Here is an 18,252-nt window from a genome sequence, read left to right as displayed (position 1 = left end):
GAGATATAAAAAAAAGAAGAAAAAAATATATTACTTTTATTAATATTTTTTCTTTATTTTAAGATTTGATTGGATATATTTTTTAAAAAGTAAATTTTAAAATAGAATTTATATAATTAAACTTGAGATGATAGACAGTTGAAAATTTTAATTTAAAAAATATATATAATTTTTTATTAATATATATATATATATATATGCATCGAAACATTTTTTATTAGGTGAAATTTGAAAGAGTTTTATTCTTAATAATGATTTTTTATTTCCTTTTTTGTTATAACATTTTTTTTGTTAGGTGAGTTTTGAAAGAGTTTTATTCTTAATAATGATTTTTTATTTTCCTTTTCATTACTGAATAATTTATAACTACTATCATTTTAATTTAGTAAGAAATATATATCTCTTTACAATAAATAGATGGTCTATTGATGATTAAGCATTTTTTATTTTCTTAATATTTTTTTCTTTTATATTATAAATCTATTTGATTTAAAAGAAAATAGCATTTAGGAAAGAAGAAAAAAAAAATTAGAACTATATAGTTTTGTTTGAATCACTTTTTAGGATTTCAAGGATTTGTGTGTCTGTACATATATCTCATTTATTTTCTTTTACATAGGAGTAAAAAAAATTTATTATTATTTTTCGTTATAGTTGTATATAGATATTAATTTGGAGTTAAGGATACGAATTGAAGATTGAGTGATGGCTTGATTTTCTTTTTGGGCACCTATTAAAATTTTAAAAATCTGCATTTATAAATTAGGGACTAAATGATTAGCTCTAGGGATTGGATTAAATTTTATTCTGAGATCACTTGTTTATATAAAAATAGAATTAAGTATATAAGAAGTAGCATTTCAAGTAGTTTGTGCAGCAAAATATAATATAAATTAACCACTTATATTTATTTTATTTTAATATAAACAAAAATTATACTTTAATATTATATGGATAAAAAAATGAATATATAACTCTAAATGTTTGTTTGCTAAAGTTAATTTTTTAAATTTCCTTAACAATATAAAATTAATACTTCATTGTGATTTAACAAAAAAAAAATAAAAAAGAAAGACTAATAATTTCATGAAACTATATTAATATATTAATATATTTACCAAATTTTATAGTTTGGTTGAGAAACTATAGATAAAGATCCATGAAACTAATAATTTCATCATAATTTCAATTCACCATTTTAGGAGAGGCAGAATTTTTCAATTTCATCATTTGTATTGATAATGAAATTTGAACCTCTTAATTTTATTTCAAATATACTCTTCAATTTCAGGGATTTGGTTTTTCAACCAAACAATAAAATGTGAAATTCTCTCTAACTTCTTTGAATTTCACATTCTATCAATCTAGATGAGAACTATATAATTGGAGGATCACAAAAATGTAAAGACTATTTTAATAAATTATTGAAAATAAAGGTCCTGACTAATGTAATACGCTATAACACAAGGACTAAAGAGTAAATAAATTTCATAAATATGCAATGCCACCCAATTCTTATTTCTGCAAATTGTGAACTTGGCCTTTGTTTATTAGTTTCCATAGAGCAGCCTTGGCTTCTTCTAATGTTTCAACCGCATGCCCTTCTTCAAATGATAGCCTCTGTATGTTGAACTAAAAACGGTGGAAGAAACCATATAATCACCAGCAAGCTCCACACCATTCAATGACGAACATGGAAAAGAAAAGTTCAATGATGGTATTACCTGTGCACCTTGACGGACCCGGATATCGATTCCTTTGCTGTCTATTGATATAAGAGCAGCATCGTCTATTTCTGCTTCGGTGGACAAGAGCTCTTTAAGGGGCTTTGAGAAGATTGCATTAAGTTCCTGTAACAAATCCAGATTACCTAATATCAGAAGAGTTATCATATTCATAAGGAACTAAGATGAAAACTGAATTATTCTATCAATTCACCTCTCCTGAACAAGCTTATAAACAAAACTGAAAAAGAAAATACTAGTAAATCTTTTCCATCATCTGATCATTCATAACAGAAGACAGTCTAAATGAATTCATTCACCCAAAGGAGCGAAGAATACCATAATTTCCATTAAATATTGTTTCTATTAAAACGACCAACAATTTCCAAGCTCACCTTGAGATTTTGCTCGCCTCCATCAACTGCAATTTTATCAGGCTTAAGGGCCTCATACTCCTTAACATCAACCCAAGCAACAGTGCCAAAGCCTCCGATAAAATATATGTCACTGGAAAAATAAGAGCATGTAATATGAGACTTAAAAGTTTAGTGTGGTTTAATAACAGATTGAAGTAAAACGAAAAAATGTGGGTGCAACCAGCCCACTGTGGACAAGGCATGTTGGTTAGTGCTCAATTCACCAAAGTCAACAAATAGAAAAAAAGTTTAACACTGTTTTCTCCATCTCAAGAATATCTTCCATCTTATAGATTTACAAATTTATAGTTGCACAAGAAATTCACACTCAACTAAAAATACACAAGATAAAACAGAATAAAGTTTAAGGTACTGCTACTTCCAAGTCTGTATCTGTCTGTGTTTGTGTGTATATAAAGTAATGTTATTTGGTTGTTTACGTGTAGAATTAACTTCATTGTGACACATATCAACTTCTTGTGATACATATCAACTTCATTAGAAAAATGATATGTACAAATAAAAATGCCTTTAACTCGTTAGAATTAAATTCATCAGAAAAATGCCTGTCACTCGTGACACATATCAACCTCTTTCTAGGCTTTCCTCAACCAACCACAAAACGATTTGAATATTTGTCAGCAGTCCATGCTTTATCGTAGAAGGAGACCAAAGTCATCCTCTAAGCATGCCAACAAAATAAGAGTTCACGAAAGCTCTTACACGCAAAAGCGAAAATATTAAAAAGTAATACACTGGTTATATTTTCATGTAATTTTTCCCTTTCGCTCATAGTGCTTCCACCATTGATGAACATGTCGCATATAGTAAAATAACCAAAATATGTGAGGTGAGAAGAAATTTGTCATCCCTCAAATCAAAGGAAGAAATGGAAATGGCACCCAATCAAGCAAACGTGCACCAGAAACAAACCTTATGTTCTTCATCCTAAAGTAATAGAAATTCCCCCACTGTTGCGAAGGCCCTTGTTGATGTTTTGCAATGTACTGCTTATGAGCCCACTCCTAATAGCAACACAACAAGATATTTTATTTTAATGTACCAATAACCAAAACATCCTTTAAACAAGACAATAATAATAAAAGCATTACGAAAATTCATATTTCAGCATAACTTGGTGTAAACATGTAGATATACAGGTGTGGAACAGCCACAGAACCCATAATTTAGTAGAAGAGAAGAAGAAGGGTAAGAAGAAGTGATAGATGGAAAAGAGGGAAAAAAAGAAAAGGCATCTCATTTTTCAAAATGAAGGGAAATTAATTTCTAACCGTTTCATAATCTTGCAAGGAAAACATATAACCATATTTATATATTCCAAATGTTCAACTGCATTCAAAATGAAGAAAAACAGTTCAAAATTGAAATCTTAACTTTGCAGGGAATAAAGCAGACCTATATTATGAGGATACAAGTACATAAACATAAGTATGTGAAATGAAGACAGATAGATAACCACCTGTTGATTTTCTGGAAGTGGAAAGACATCACCAAAGATTGTTACCCTAGCATTTGACAAGCCACTCCATCCAGGTATCTACAAAATCCAACTGTCAATACAGTTTAAAAGGACAAGGACAACCTCTAAGAGTTAAATGATCATGTAGTTAACCTGCACAACGAGCGTGCATCTAGGGTCTGCTAATAAATTTCGTGTGTGGATAGCCAATGGAGAAAATGAAAATATTGGATCTGCACGACAAGCAAAAGCCATCAATGTCATACTATCCAATGCATTATTAATGTCTAATATGAAAAGTATGAGCTAAATACCACCCTAATACAACAAAAGCCATATTAATAAGGTTCTTATACATATATCAAATGTTTTAGCCAAACAAGATAAATGATTTGAAATTTATAAATAATAAAGACCTAGATGGGAAAGTTCTTATAATCAATAGAATTCACAAGCATAAGAAATTAGAAAACCCGCTATATCGCATAATCACACGTCACATTTTCTCAGGAAGCGGAGAAAAATTAAATTGATCAAAAGAGTAATTAAAAGTTTGAAAACTTACGGCCCATTGGATCTGGTGCAAAGTCAACCAAGGAACCAAATGGATATCCTTCTCTTCTATGATGCATTCGAGACATGACAGTACATAGATGAGCAAATCTGGCCTTAATTACAAAGCAAGATAGATTTAGGACTATTATATCAAGCTGAACTATACCAGTTAAACATATTGTAGGAGATGATTAAACATGAGATCAAAGAATAGCCTTCACCTGCTCCATCAAATTGCGGACTGCTAAGGCTGGTCGAGGTAATCCATGAGCTGAGGTTGCACTTTGCACTCCACCTGAAATTGGAGTTCTAAAAAGCCCAGCCCTGGTTCCCCCGACCGCCAAAGGTGTCTCAAACTTCACTATTTTCTCTGCATCCTTTTCATTATTATCCTTCATAGATTGAAAAATGCAATTAATACCAACCAGAGGAGCCATTTGACGTGTCAATTAATTGTCACCATCATAGAAAGAAAATGCTCCGAATATCATAAAAGCAAGTATTACAATTATCATAGGACATAGCAAAACTACAACCTATTTTTACTTTTTAGTATCTAACTCTTAGGGGGGCATGAGAACAATTCGGCATTCCACATGTTGCCACTGCCTCCTATTTTACTTATACAGATCATAATCCTTCGAGGAGATAATAATTGTTTAACATCAGGAACTTCAAATTGTTATATGATGTGCTAACAACATTAAGAGCTTGTTTGGAACAAATGGCATTAAAATTTCATGGAACTCATTAAGAAAATCCACACTTTCACATTTGATATAAATGAAATTTTGAATTCTAAAATTTTTAATTCTATGATATAGTTGTGCTTGAACCAAATCATGTCAAAATTGATAGAATTTGCATAGGAAATCCAAATCGAACATGGTTACAAGCAACTAAAGCTAATCAGTTCAAAGTAAAAGTTGGTAAAGCAAAATATTTCAAATAAATTCTATAATTAATCCAAACCTGAAAAAGAAAAATATGGATAAAACAAAAATAATAATAATAATAACCTGAGAGAAAAAAAGAGACTCATCATCAGAAAGAAAGCTGAACCCATTATCCAAAGGCCTGTGATCTTCTCCTTCCCCACCTGATAGCTCACGTGCAAGAGCCCGAGTCCGAAGGCCTGGAAAACGAGCAGTTTCAGGAAATTTGAGAGACCCAATTCGCTTATCTGATAGGTAGATTATGTCAGAAGAAGAAGAAGAAGAAGAAGAAGAAGATGAAGAAGGAGAAGAAGCATATGAAGAAGATGAGGTGTTGATAATTGGGACTGTTTCAGGGAATCTAGAGACGAACATTGAACTCGAAATAGATTCCATTATTATTCAGCAGATAGACAGAGATACGAGAAGAGAAGGGTTTTGAAGAGGGTTTGATGCCAGAGACAGGAGTGAGGTTCTGTAAGAAACACACGAATATATTTATATTTTCATATTATTTGAAATTCAGTCGCTTGCATCTTCTCTTTCCGGTTCAGCCCTAATAACTATTTCGTATTGAAGCTTTGCTAGAAATTAATAATCACATTCCTACTTAATCACTTATTCCGTCCTTGATATTTACCGCTATTTATCTATTTAATCTTTTCATCAAAAACTATTATTATCTCTGTTTCATAATATTTATCACATTTTTTATTTCACATTTTTTAAAAATTCATTAAATTTATCTAAATTGCGATAAACTATTGAATAAATTTACTATATTACTTTTAATTTAATATTAATTCTCTAAGAAAATTATTAAATTAAAGTAATAATTATTCGTTATATACAAAGGGTAAATATGAAAAAAAAATATTTATTACTACTTAAAACTACAAATGTGACAAGTATTATAGAATAAAGATAGTTTATTTAGAGTTTAATATCCTATATAATATTAACTATTCAATTATTCATATTTAATCTATTTGGAAAGTATTTTAATATTTGTGCATATATAAAATGAGTCCGAAACACTGTTGACAATAAATATATTTAAAAAAATTGAAATATTGGATAGATTATATTTAAATATGTTGTTATAATTTACACAGATTCCTTTCCTAATTTATTTTAATATCTCCATGTCTAATATTATATTATATATTGTACGGCCGCTAATTACAATATTCTCGTTTTATTTAATTTATGGAAAAAAAAAAGTCTTGAGTTATAGTTAAATTAATAAATGAGAATATCTATTTAAAAATTAAAAAAAAAAGGAAAATTTTAAGTATTACGGAAACAAGTCGAACATATATACTACGACATTTTGTTTTTTGTATTCCACTCTTAACACTGCATTAATGAAACACTTGCTGAACAACAAAGAAAAAACCAGAAACAGAGAACCCCTTCATAAGTTCTGCAACAGCAAAAATTAAGTACAGGAATAAATACAGAAATACGACGACGATTTTTATGCTCTGGTGTTAATCTGAAGTGGCAAGGGCCGACTGCAATACATCTTCAAGATACTTTTCAGCAGCAGCATACTGTCGTTTCTTATCCTCTATTGCTAAAGCAGCTAAAGTTTTATCCTGAAGTAATATACAGTTAATTAATAAAATAATTTAAAAATCTTCTATCTTGACATTATAAAAGAAGGATGCATGATAACAATTTTTATATTGTAAATTGCCAATTTACCGGTGGCAAGTCTTTGTAACTCCTTAAAGCATCCATGATGGGCTTGGTTTTCTTCTCCAACTCTTTTCTGTGTTCAGCCATTTCAACAAGCACTCCATGGCTGATCTCTGGTGTGTAGCCCACACGATTAAGAACTGCCTGTTCAGAGAACAATTCATGGCAGACCATGATAAGAAAACATCCACAGAGAAAAGCAAGGAAGTAATGCATTTAAATTATCACCATGTAGATGGCCTTAATAAGAAAATCAAAGTACAACATTGAAACTTCATCTGAATTCTTATAATCATTTACTGATTATCAAAAATACAGAATCTCACTCAACGAGGATTCAGATAGATTTCTTTTCATTGAATTCTGTCTCAGGTGTAAGACATACCAGTATACCATATTTTTTAATTGACTAGTATTGATGTTTTTGCTGCTTGTAATTGTCATAATATATATATATTCCATTGTACCCATTATTTCAATTCGAACTCATGATTTTATAGAATTTAGCCTTGTCCATTAAATGCTATTCAACCAAGAGTGTTCACAATATGTTAACGTACCTATAAATGCTCCTAGCTTGACTTCAACTCATTCTAACAAAACACTGATTGTCCACTATATAAAAATCAATACCAAATATTGAAGTACAGTTATAAAAAGGCAATTGTAGGAAATCTCTCCTTTAACGATGATGACAACTGTTCATTTTTTATACAACAACACATATGTCCTCTAAATATTCATAGGAGCGCAAACTCTCTTTCTTTTTTCCTTTTTTTTCCTTTTCAAACAAATGTACAGTTTGAGTTCTTTCAAAACCGTCAGTCCTTTCTTGATTTCCTGATAACAGCTATTAGAAAATGCATTCTCTTTCAAATTTCTAGTTCAATGAGCTCAATCGTTCCTTATGAACAAACCTAACCCTGCTCATGGGCAAACATTCTTCAATAGACAAAATAGGAATTTGACTAAGAAATGCAGACTTTCCCAGAAAGAAAAAAATAAAAAAAGGAAAATGAGAAAACATAACAACACAGAACTGTATAGCTTTGAAACCTTCAAACTAGCCAAGCAAGAAAGAGGAATTCAATCTCCAAAAATATAATATAATCTCATACTCCCTTTGCTTTTCAACAATTAAATCATTTAATACAAACATGTCACAGTGTCAGAATAGCTAACATTTAAGAGCAGTTGTGGTAAACAGAAAGGGACCAACGAAACCATTTAATGGTAGTGCAAATCTTTTACTTAATACTCCTTCCACCAACAACGAGTGTCCACTTAGCTATTTTGGGATGTCGCAAAATGAATGTCCACTTTCCCTTTTAAGATAAAAGTCAACAAGTTTAAAGATTGTTTTCTCAATAATACTCTTCAAAAGATTCACTAAACTCTTTGTCATTTTTCCCACTAAAACAATTATTGAGAGTAAATTTGGGAAAATAATGAAAATAACCCTTTCAAATGACTTCTTTTAATCTCCATGCCGAGACAGTAAGTATTGGACAAAAGGAGCATATAGATACTCAAAGAACCTGACCAAGGACATGGTAGCTGACCTTTAAATATTAGCACTATAACTTAATTTTCTATCCGGGCAATGATGACAATTAACAAATGATAGATACCTTGTAGTTGGAATACTGCTGCAGATATTGACGCTCCTTTGATGCCATAATTGCCAAATTTGTCTTCCAGTTTTCCATTTGAGCTTCACTGGGAGCTACATCATCCTCAAGTTGTGCAAGTGTTCTAACAAAGCATATTCAGAAAATATGAGAAATAGAGAAGGAGAGAGAAAGAGCATCCTTTCATGAAATTGAAACACCAGTTTTCTTAAAATAGAAAGATAGGTTTAAAGACAGATTAGCAGATATAGTAGAGCAGAACTTGAAATATGCTTGAAAGAGAACCTAAAGTTACATGTAATAATTTACCTTTTTAGATAGGTAAGCCTTGCTATTGCCTTCCGAGTATAATCAAGAAGAATTTTAGACTCCTTCTGTGCTTTAGCTCTCTTTTCCTCTACTCCAGTCTTCCTTAAGGAAATATCCCCCATTGCTACAAGAAAACTGTACAAAGTAGTCCAGTTAAAACTACAAACACCAAAACAACAAAATAGAAAATAGAATTTAAGAGGCAGATTAAAGACACACCTACTTAGTTCAGTATCTCTTATGTTCAACAAGTTTGCCACATTTGCAAGAACTTGAGCTGAACCAACTACATTTGAAGGCAAACCCTCTTGTGCTAATTCAACACCCTCCAATATCTCTCTAATCCTTGCAGCTATAGCCATGAAATCAACCAAATAATTGTTTCACAAATCTAAAAAGCATAAATAGCTATATCTTATAAAATGTAAATAGCCACATAATTATAATGAACAAAAAAAGAATCATAATAGATCAAACAAATCCCACAGCAGATTAAATGCAAAAGGCATAAATTGACGAGGAAAAAAAACGAAGCTTGAACATTAGAAATACCCAAATCATTACAGTAAACAGCGAAAAAAACAAAATTAAATATTTCATAACAAATGAAACGGAAAGCCTAACAGATCAATTGTCAAATACACGAATCATAAAACAAAAATGTAATCTAACATAAGAATATATGATAACCTTAACAAATCATTACAAAAACAATAAAAGACAGACCTTGGGCACGATACTCAGTGGCCTTCAAGCGGAAATCGTTAGCGAGAATATTAGCAGCCTGCGTCTTAGCTTGAGAAACAGAAGCCAAATTGTACAAATGAGCTATGCTTCGAGAAGTATATTCAAATTCAGGAACCTCTTTTCCAGCGGCATCAAATTGAGAGGCGAGCCAAGTTTTCACCTCTGCAACTTTAGCACCATCGCTGCCGCTTTTCGCTTCAGTTACTGGAGTATCAACCCCAGAAATTATATCGCTCATTTGATTCTTTTCGAATTTGCCAATCGGAGTTTCTGTTTCGGATGGGAAAGAGAATTAAAGAGTTGCTTTCTCTGCCGTTGGAGCCTTGGACATGGAAGACGAATTCTTCCTTTAAGCAAAACGACCGTGTTTCGATTATACTACGGTCTACGGATTATTAGCAATTTAGAAATGGATTTTTTCAAATGCAATTTTAGCGCCTAAACAATATAAAATATTAAAAAAACAAATAAATAAATATATACTTATTATGTTTCTTTGACAAATTCTTTTGCATAATATTTAGTTAATCTATATCTCATTAAAAAATAATTTGTAGGAAACATGAAAAGGCAGTTAATTTCAATATTTCATAGGGACAAAATTATAATTTTCTCTTTTTTTAGCTCGACTTGTTTATAAAACTTGAACTTTATAGATTTAAACTCAGAATTTAATTCGTTCAATTGAATTTCAAATAATTCATAAACCATTTCAATCACTTAGACCATATTCTACAACAAATCTTTTTAACATTTTGATCATAATCAAAATTTTATCTCTATTAATTGTAGTGTTTGATTGAGTTTTTTTATGAGACATTTCACACAAATTAATTAAATTTTTTTAACAGACCATACTCATTATTTTTTTTTCGAATTTAACTAATAAAACAATTAAATTATTTTTATCATTTTAAATTAATAAATTATTTTTATCAAACATTTCTCGTTCTATAAACAGCGACTATAAGAACTAACAAGCGCTGAAAACAGACCCTTACAACCTTGTTTTTACGCATTTGAACCAAGCTGGCAAAAACTAGAACCAGAAAGAGTTCACGGGTGTACGAGTACGGATATTGTGGTGGAAAAATTAACAACAAACTGTGGCGTGAAGACGACCTAACAGACACAACCCCACGTGGATACCATTCAGTTATCATATGATCTGGTTGTATCATTTGTCTATTTAATATGTTTGTTGGGGGCACAAAAATACAGATCATCGTTCCATTTCTCATTGGTACGACGCAGTACTATTAACTTATTAAGGTTTAATTCTATGAAAATAAAAATAAATATAAAAATTTTGAACCTCAAATTGGATAAATAAAAGTTTATTGATTAAATTTTAACTGAAATAAAGGAAATCTCAATCAAATTCAATGCGAAATTAATGTGTGTGATCGTCTCTCTCTAATTTTTTTTTTTTTTAAAGAGAAACAATGATATATTCATTGCAAGAAAAATAATTCAATAGATAATTCCTAAGATAAAAACCGAGTATGACGGTAAAATACTCTTACAAGAGAGTGAATACATGTTAGGATACCGGTAATAAAATTACGAAAATAATTAAACAGAGGAAAAATAGAAATGAGACACAAAGAAATTTACGTGGTTCACCCTCAACTGTTTAGGGCTACGTCCACGGGACCAACTCCGAATATTTCTTCCACTATCAAAAATAGTAGGTACACAGAGAGTAATACAAAATAGTAGCACTCACAAGTGTTTCCCAAAACACCCTAATAATCTTCACTATTTGTCTAAACCTTTAGTTTTAAGAACCCTCTTAAAACTAAAACTCTCTATTGATCTCTCACTCGTTTTTTGTTGGTGCATTTAAACTGAGAAACATCCTCTCCTATAAATAGGAGAGGGAATGAGAGAGTCGTGTGTTTGTTACACACGGCTCTCCATTAATTTCGTAGTTGGTTGCCGACCTTTGAATGGTTGGCAACCAACCTTTTGCTTTTTCAAACAGCACGTTTTTTTTTCTCTTTATTATTTTTTTTTTCTTTTCAAACTGTGTGGATCCCATTTGAGTGGGCACACCACCACCAACAAATCTCCCCCTGCACGCTCAAGTGGGGACGTCAGCCAAACTTTCCATCATCCCTGCAGCTAATCGGCAATTTCTAAACTTGGTTGAGCGACAAACGGGCAAGAAGCTGAAGTGCATCAGAACAGATAATGGTGGAGAATACACTGGGCCATTTGATACTTTCTGCAAAGAGCATGGTATTCGACATCAAACAACACCTCCCAAGACGCCGCAACTGAATGGTTTGGCTGAGAGGATGAATAGAACTTAAATGGAGAGAGTCAGATGTTTATTCTCACATGTAAAGTTGTCTAAAAGATTTTGGGGGTGAAGCTCTTCTTACAGCAGTTCATCTTATAAATCGTTCACCTTGTGTTCCTCTTCAGTATGATAATCCACAAAGAGTATGGTCAGGAAAGAATGTTTCCTATGATTACTTGCAGGTGTTTGGTTGCAAAGCATTTGTGCATATTCCTAAGGATGAGAGGTCTAAGCTTGATGTCAAAACTCGACAATGTGTATTCATTGGCTATGGCCAAGATCAATTTGGCTATAGATTTTTTGATCCAATCCAGAAAAAGATGATAAGAAGTAGAGATGATGTATTTGTTAAAAATCAGACTATTGAAGATGTTGAAAAGACTCAGAAGCAAGCTGCCAATAGATCTGAAGATGATTCAACAGATGTGCAAATAGTTCCTCCAGCAACAGAACAAAGACAAGTTGGAAATGAAGAAAATGTTCCACAAGAACAAGAGCCAGAGTTAGAAAATCCAGAAGTTCCTCATCAGAATGAACCAGAAGAAGATTTTGATGGTGTTCATGTTCAGCCACCAGCACTGGAAGGTTCTCAAACATTAAGAAGGTCTAGTAGAGTCAGACAACCATCTACTAGATATTCAACAAATGAATATGTATTGATGACTGACGGGGGAGAACCTGAATGCTTTGAAGAAGCAATGGAAAGTGAACACAAAAGGAACTGGATTAAAGCCATGCAAGATGAAATGAAATCATTGCATGAGAATAAAACATTTGAGCTGGTAAAGGTAAAGTTGCCCAAAGGCAAGAAAGCTTTGAAGAACAAGTGGGTGTTCAGGATCAAGCAAGAAGAACACAGCTCCCAACCACGATTCAAAGCTAGACTGATTGTGAAAGGATTCAATCAAAGAAAGGGTATAGATTTTGATGAGATCTTTTCACCAGTTGTGAAAATGACATCCATTCGGACAGTGCTCGGAATGGCCGCCAGTTTTGATCTAGAAATCGAGCAAATGGATGTAAAGACTGCCATCCTACATGGAGATTTGGAAGAAAAAATATATATGGAGCAGCCAGAGGGTTTCATAAAAAAAGGGGAAAGAAGATTGTGTTTGTAAACTGAAGAAGAGCCTGTACGGCTTGAAGCAGGCACCAAGACAGTGGTACAAGAAATTTGAGTCTGTTATGGGGGAGCAAGGTTACAAAAAGACTACTTCAGATCACTGTGTCTTCGTAAATCAGCTCTGATACCACTCGTTAGGCATCAGCTCTGATACCACTCGTTAGGCATCAGCTCTGATACCACTTGTTAGAAATCAGCTCTGATACCACTTGTTAAGATACCGGCAATAAAATTACGAAAACAATTAAGCAGCGGAAAAATAGAAATGGGACACATAGAAATTTACGTGGTTCACCCTCAACTGTTTAGGGCTACGTCCACAGGACCAACTCTGAATATTTCTTCCACTATGAAAAATAGTAGGTACACAAAGAGTAATACAAAATAGTGGCACTCACAAGTGTTTCCCAAAACACCCTAATAATCTTCACTATTTATCTAAACCCTTAGTTTTAAGAACCCTCTTAAAACTAAAACTCTCTATTGATCTCTCACTCGTTTTTTGTTGGTGCATTTAAACTGAGAAACATCCTCTCCATTAATTTCGTAGGAGAGGGAATGAGAGAGTCGTGTGTTTGTTACACACGGCTCTCCATTAATTTCGTAGTTGGTTGCCGACCTTTGAATGGTTGTCAACCAACCTTTTGTTTTTTCAAACAACACGTTTTTTTTTTCTCTTTATTATTTTTTTTCTTTTCAAACTGTGTGGATCCCACTTGAGTGGGCACACCACCACCAACAACACATACATTAGTTTGTCTTTCAATCCACTTGTCAGAAATATCAAACCTAGAGACTAACATTGCTTTATAGTCAGTAATCACGACATTAAACTCAAAATGACCAGTAACAGTTGATCGTTAAGCAAAAAATACAACCTGAGATTCAATATAAATAAAATTTTAGTAAAAATAAAAATTTAGAGACTCAGTATCAATAAATAAAATTTTAATAATTTAATGGATAAAAAAATTTAATTATGTTTTTATTTTAACTTGATAACTGTTATATTGCAAAGTAATTTGAATTCTCAAAATTTTTCACTCCTCATACTATCAATAAGACTAACTAGACCATACTCATTCTTCACATTGAAGTGATTCCAACTATACTTGATTAACTAATAAGTGATTCCAACTAATTCCATTTATACTAAACTATAATAAGTACTCAGTTATAATATAATTGTGCTTGCTTTGCTTCTAATTTCCAAATCACATTAAAAACAAATCATAGGAATTTGGTCAGCACTTTCTAAAATAAAGAAAAATAAAGAAGAAGGAAAGTTTGAATATATATATATAGAGAGAGAGAACTTAGAAATAGATGAAGATTGATCCAACCAACCTCTTAAAGAATGTGAACTATTATTTGTTAGACGACAAAATGATTGAAAGAAGCGAATGAATTTAATAATCTCGAGGGAACATTGCAATATTAAATATATCATACTTTAATTAGAAGGTTATCTTTTAAATTCAATCCACATTTATGGTAGAAAGTGACAATAGATCAATTTAGTTTAACGATGGTATAATGATTTTTTTATTTATTGAAAGGCTGACCGATCTAAGATAACACTATATAATAAAATAATTTTTTTTAAATGTACTAAATTAGTAAAAATACTGATAAAAAATTGACGACAATGACATAAGTATTAATAATTGAGTGATTTTACTATTTACTTTTTTTGGTTTCAAAGTATTAAATTTTTTTATTAATTATTAATAAATTATTATTATTTTTCCTAACGAATGCATGAGCTAATTACGATATATGACATATAAAAATATATAAATGACTGAATATTATTTAATCTCTAAGTTACTTTAAATACAAGAGTCAAAACCTCTTGTTTCGTTTCTGTTATACTATTTATTTTTTTAATTAACAAATTGACAAAAATAATTTACTTAAATAGTGTAAAATTGAGGACTATACAATTAAATTCTTAAAATATAAATTTTAATCAATGTTTTGAGTATAAAAGGATTCAATTTCAATAATTTTTGCTTATCAATGAGTACCGTTTAACGATTTATTAGAGTTTAGCGTGTAAAATTACTACTACATATATGATTTAGAAAATAGAACGAATGGTATCTACACATTTATAGTTGTATTAAATTTAATATTACTAATAACTATGACATTTATTTACTTTGTTTTTAATTTATCGGATCTTTATAATTACATTTTGGCCATCAATTCTATAAATAAAATTTATTTAACGATGCAGTTCATTTTGCTAATCTAAACCATTTATTGGTTATATTTATGTGAAATAATATATGCTTTTATTTTATTATTATGCATGAATATCAATTTTTTTTTTGATTTTTCACAAATATGAGAAAGAAAAATTAAAAACTTGAAGTAAAATTACCTAAAAATTTTGTTGGATTGCAAGTTTCAATTCCCAATTCAAATCAATTCACCACAAAAATAATCAATCGGTAGAAATGATTGTGATGTAGAAAATACAACTAGGCATGCTTTTCCAAACTGACTTTGAAAGAGACTATTTTGAATAAGATAAAAATTCTTCTGACCATTGCCAAAATTTTTATTATTACTTTAAATTCATGATTTTCTGTGCTTAAAAAAACGAGAAAATAGTTTTATTTGGCTAAAATTAAAATCCAATAATAATAAATTTGTAGAAATTGGCAAGTTATTTCCAACTTATATTTTTAAATATTTAAAAAAACTCATATTATAAATAATGTAAAAGAAAGATATTTATAAAAAAAATATACAATTTCTAAATTATTTCCTACCATAATATGATGGACCGCAACTATAGAAAGACAAAAATTGTATTCCAAACTTGTCCTTTCAAGAAAATATTTCAAAAAAAAAAAAAAAAATATATATATATATATATATAATATAATGGAAAAATAAATTCGTTACCCTAAAATCTTCCTAAGATAGTATTTTCATTGAATTTTGAAACCAAAATTTTTTAAATTGAAAATTCGGGTATTACATACGTTGAAGTTCTTTAACTTCATATCTATTATTAATAATTATATATGTAATTGGATTTAATTTTTTTTATACATTAGAGCTCATCACATTATTTTTAAAAATGTTTAGAAATTACATCATATTGATAATTTTTTTTAATTATTCAAAATATAAATCCAATTAGTTCCATGAAAATTAAAAAGCAAATTTAAATATCCAAGCATTTTCATTTTCTTTTATATTAATTTTTTTTTACTTTCTAAATATCAAAAGATTTGAGTTGATTTAATATATTACAATAAAAAACATAAGTTGAAGTATAAATAAAGGAAAATTTACCTTAGAAACATCCAAATGTGGCAAGGACTGCCAATAACTAACTAAAATGTATTTTGATTCAAATTTTGCACTATTTCTGACAATTCTACTTCCATAATTTTATCTATAACAAATTCTAAATAAATAAATAAAATAATTCTCACACAAAATAAAATATCCATCTTCTTCCCCACCCAACTCCCTTGAAAGGTCTTTCTTGCCAACTAATACCCTCTCTCTCTATAGCCTCCAAACTCCAACGTCCTCCAACTTCTGCCTCGTTTTTATCTTTTTGTCTCTAAAAAGCAACAAAAAAACAATATCTTCAAAAGGGTACATTCATAAATCCAAAAAGCACAACACCAAATCAAAAAGTTAAAAACTTTGATAAATTACGAAGTTAAAAGAACCAAAATCTTCTCAAAAAGCTTCTTCATCAACAAACCACACAATCCCCAAAGCAAACCACCAAAGTTAAGGAAAAAGAAGAAGCAGAAGCAAAAGAACAGTCTAGAGACAAAGACCTATCCATATTTTCTTGATTTCTCTCCATTCATGGGCTGTTCTGCTTCAAGACCCAATACTGTTCTCTCCAAGAACAAAAACAACAATGACCCTCTTGAAGAAAACCATTCTTTAGATTACTCTTTTTTGACTACTTCTTCACAACATTCCCCGTCTCCGATGCCTAGAGCTCTTTCTCTTCAAACCCCTCTTGTTCATCATCCACCTTCAAGAAAAGGTGATTCTCATCATCTTGTTTCTCTTACTTCTACTACTTATGGCTCTCTTCTCCTTATTGAACCCATAACTCATCCCAAATTCCCTGATCAGACTCAATCGCCACAAAAATCCACCATAAACAGTAATAAAACCTTGATTCCAGCTGACCCAGGGGAGTCTCTTTCTCCTGACTCAGTCATCAACACCTGGGAGCTAATGGACGGTCTGGATGAGTTGGATTTCGAAATGGGTAATTCTAATTCGAACAAAAAATCATCAATTTCTGATGATTATGTTCTAATATCCCCCAAATCCAACTCATTTCACCATCTGGGCTTTGATGAGTCTGTTAAAAAGCTTAATGATTCTTTTGATTTTGTCAAATCTGAAGAAATAGAAGTCGATAAGTCGTTTTCATTGTCAAAGCCTTTATGGAAGCATTTATCAGAGGAATCCTTTCTTTCTAATATGGATCCAAATGTTGTTTCCAGTTACAGGCGTGCATTATCATCAAGGCAATTAGGCTACACTAAAGAATCCAAAAGTATAAAATCAGTTGGTTCTAGTCCCATCAATTCTTCATTCAAGAATGGGTTCATTTTCCAAGATAACAAAATTGTTCTATATTATACAAGTTTGAGAGGAATTAGAAAAACTTATGAGGATTGTTGTGCAGTAAGAATGATATTCAGGGGTTTTCGAGTTCCCGTCGATGAAAGAGACATTTCAATGGATTCTTCATATAGAAAAGAGTTGCAGAGTATGCTTAAAGGGAAAGCAATGAGCTTGCCACAAGTTTTTATAAGAGAAAACCATATTGGTGGAGTAGAAGAGATAAAGCAGTTAAATGAAACAGGTGAATTAGCTAAACTTTTAGAAGGATTTCCTGTTAAAGATCCAAAATTTGTATGTGAAAGCTGTGGAGATGCAAGATTTCTGCCATGTCCAAACTGTAACGGAAGTAGAAAGGTTTTTGATTTGGAGGAGGATAAGCTGAGAAGATGTCAAGATTGTAATGAAAATGGATTGATTCGTTGCCCTTGTTGCTCATGACTGATTGGTGGTGTTTATATTGCTTAATTACTAGTTTTCTGATTAATTACTAATGCTTTTGAGATATTGTTTATTTTGATTTTGTTGTGTTACATTTGTTAAACAGTTCAATATGCAAGTGTAATGTTTGTTGTTCATCGTCTCTTTGAACAGGTTGGAATAGAAAAATAAATGAACAGTTTTCTTTGATTGTTGTTCATTAAGCTTGTTTGCAATTATTATTATCTTTCTCCTCCCAGTTTTGGAAATT

At 31.0% G+C, this 18,252-nt stretch overlaps 3 protein-coding genes across 3 annotated transcripts; 1 reads left to right on the top strand and 2 right to left on the bottom strand.

Moving 5' to 3' along the window:
- Positions 1-1,383: 1,383 nt before the first annotated feature.
- On the bottom strand, positions 1,384-5,672 carry LOC105645089 (Pyridoxamine 5'-phosphate oxidase family protein). Its single transcript, XM_012230602.4, has 9 exons — positions 5,195-5,672; positions 4,397-4,567; positions 4,186-4,288; positions 3,774-3,853; positions 3,621-3,698; positions 3,074-3,165; positions 2,120-2,231; positions 1,725-1,850; positions 1,384-1,632 (listed from the first exon to the last, which is right to left on the bottom strand). The coding sequence occupies exons 1-9, from the start codon at positions 5,504-5,506 to the stop codon at positions 1,516-1,518; spliced, it is 1,191 nt and encodes a 396-aa protein (XP_012085992.1). The 5' UTR covers positions 5,507-5,672; the 3' UTR covers positions 1,384-1,515.
- A 700-nt stretch (positions 5,673-6,372) lies between these two features.
- AUG1 (HAUS augmin-like complex subunit) lies at positions 6,373-9,854 on the bottom strand. The gene is made up of 6 exons (XM_012230603.4): positions 9,481-9,854; positions 8,974-9,106; positions 8,755-8,889; positions 8,446-8,569; positions 6,821-6,958; positions 6,373-6,711 (listed from the first exon to the last, which is right to left on the bottom strand). The coding sequence occupies exons 1-6, from the start codon at positions 9,737-9,739 to the stop codon at positions 6,604-6,606; spliced, it is 897 nt and encodes a 298-aa protein (XP_012085993.1). The 5' UTR covers positions 9,740-9,854; the 3' UTR covers positions 6,373-6,603.
- A 6,608-nt stretch (positions 9,855-16,462) lies between these two features.
- Positions 16,463-18,201, top strand: LOC105645092 (Glutaredoxin family protein). The gene has a single exon (XM_012230604.4). The coding sequence runs from the start codon at positions 16,782-16,784 to the stop codon at positions 18,000-18,002; it is 1,221 nt and encodes a 406-aa protein (XP_012085994.1). The 5' UTR covers positions 16,463-16,781; the 3' UTR covers positions 18,003-18,201.
- The last annotated feature ends 51 nt before the right edge of the window (positions 18,202-18,252 follow it).

The sequence above is a fragment of the Jatropha curcas genome, chromosome 2 (genome assembly GCF_041381405.1).
Source record: "Jatropha curcas cultivar XTBG-Jc1 chromosome 2, XTBG_Jcur_1.0, whole genome shotgun sequence".
Taxonomy (NCBI): Eukaryota; Viridiplantae; Streptophyta; class Magnoliopsida; order Malpighiales; family Euphorbiaceae; genus Jatropha; species Jatropha curcas.
The sequence above is the reverse complement of the archived record's forward strand: the minus strand, read 5'-3'. Positions and strand labels throughout refer to the sequence as shown.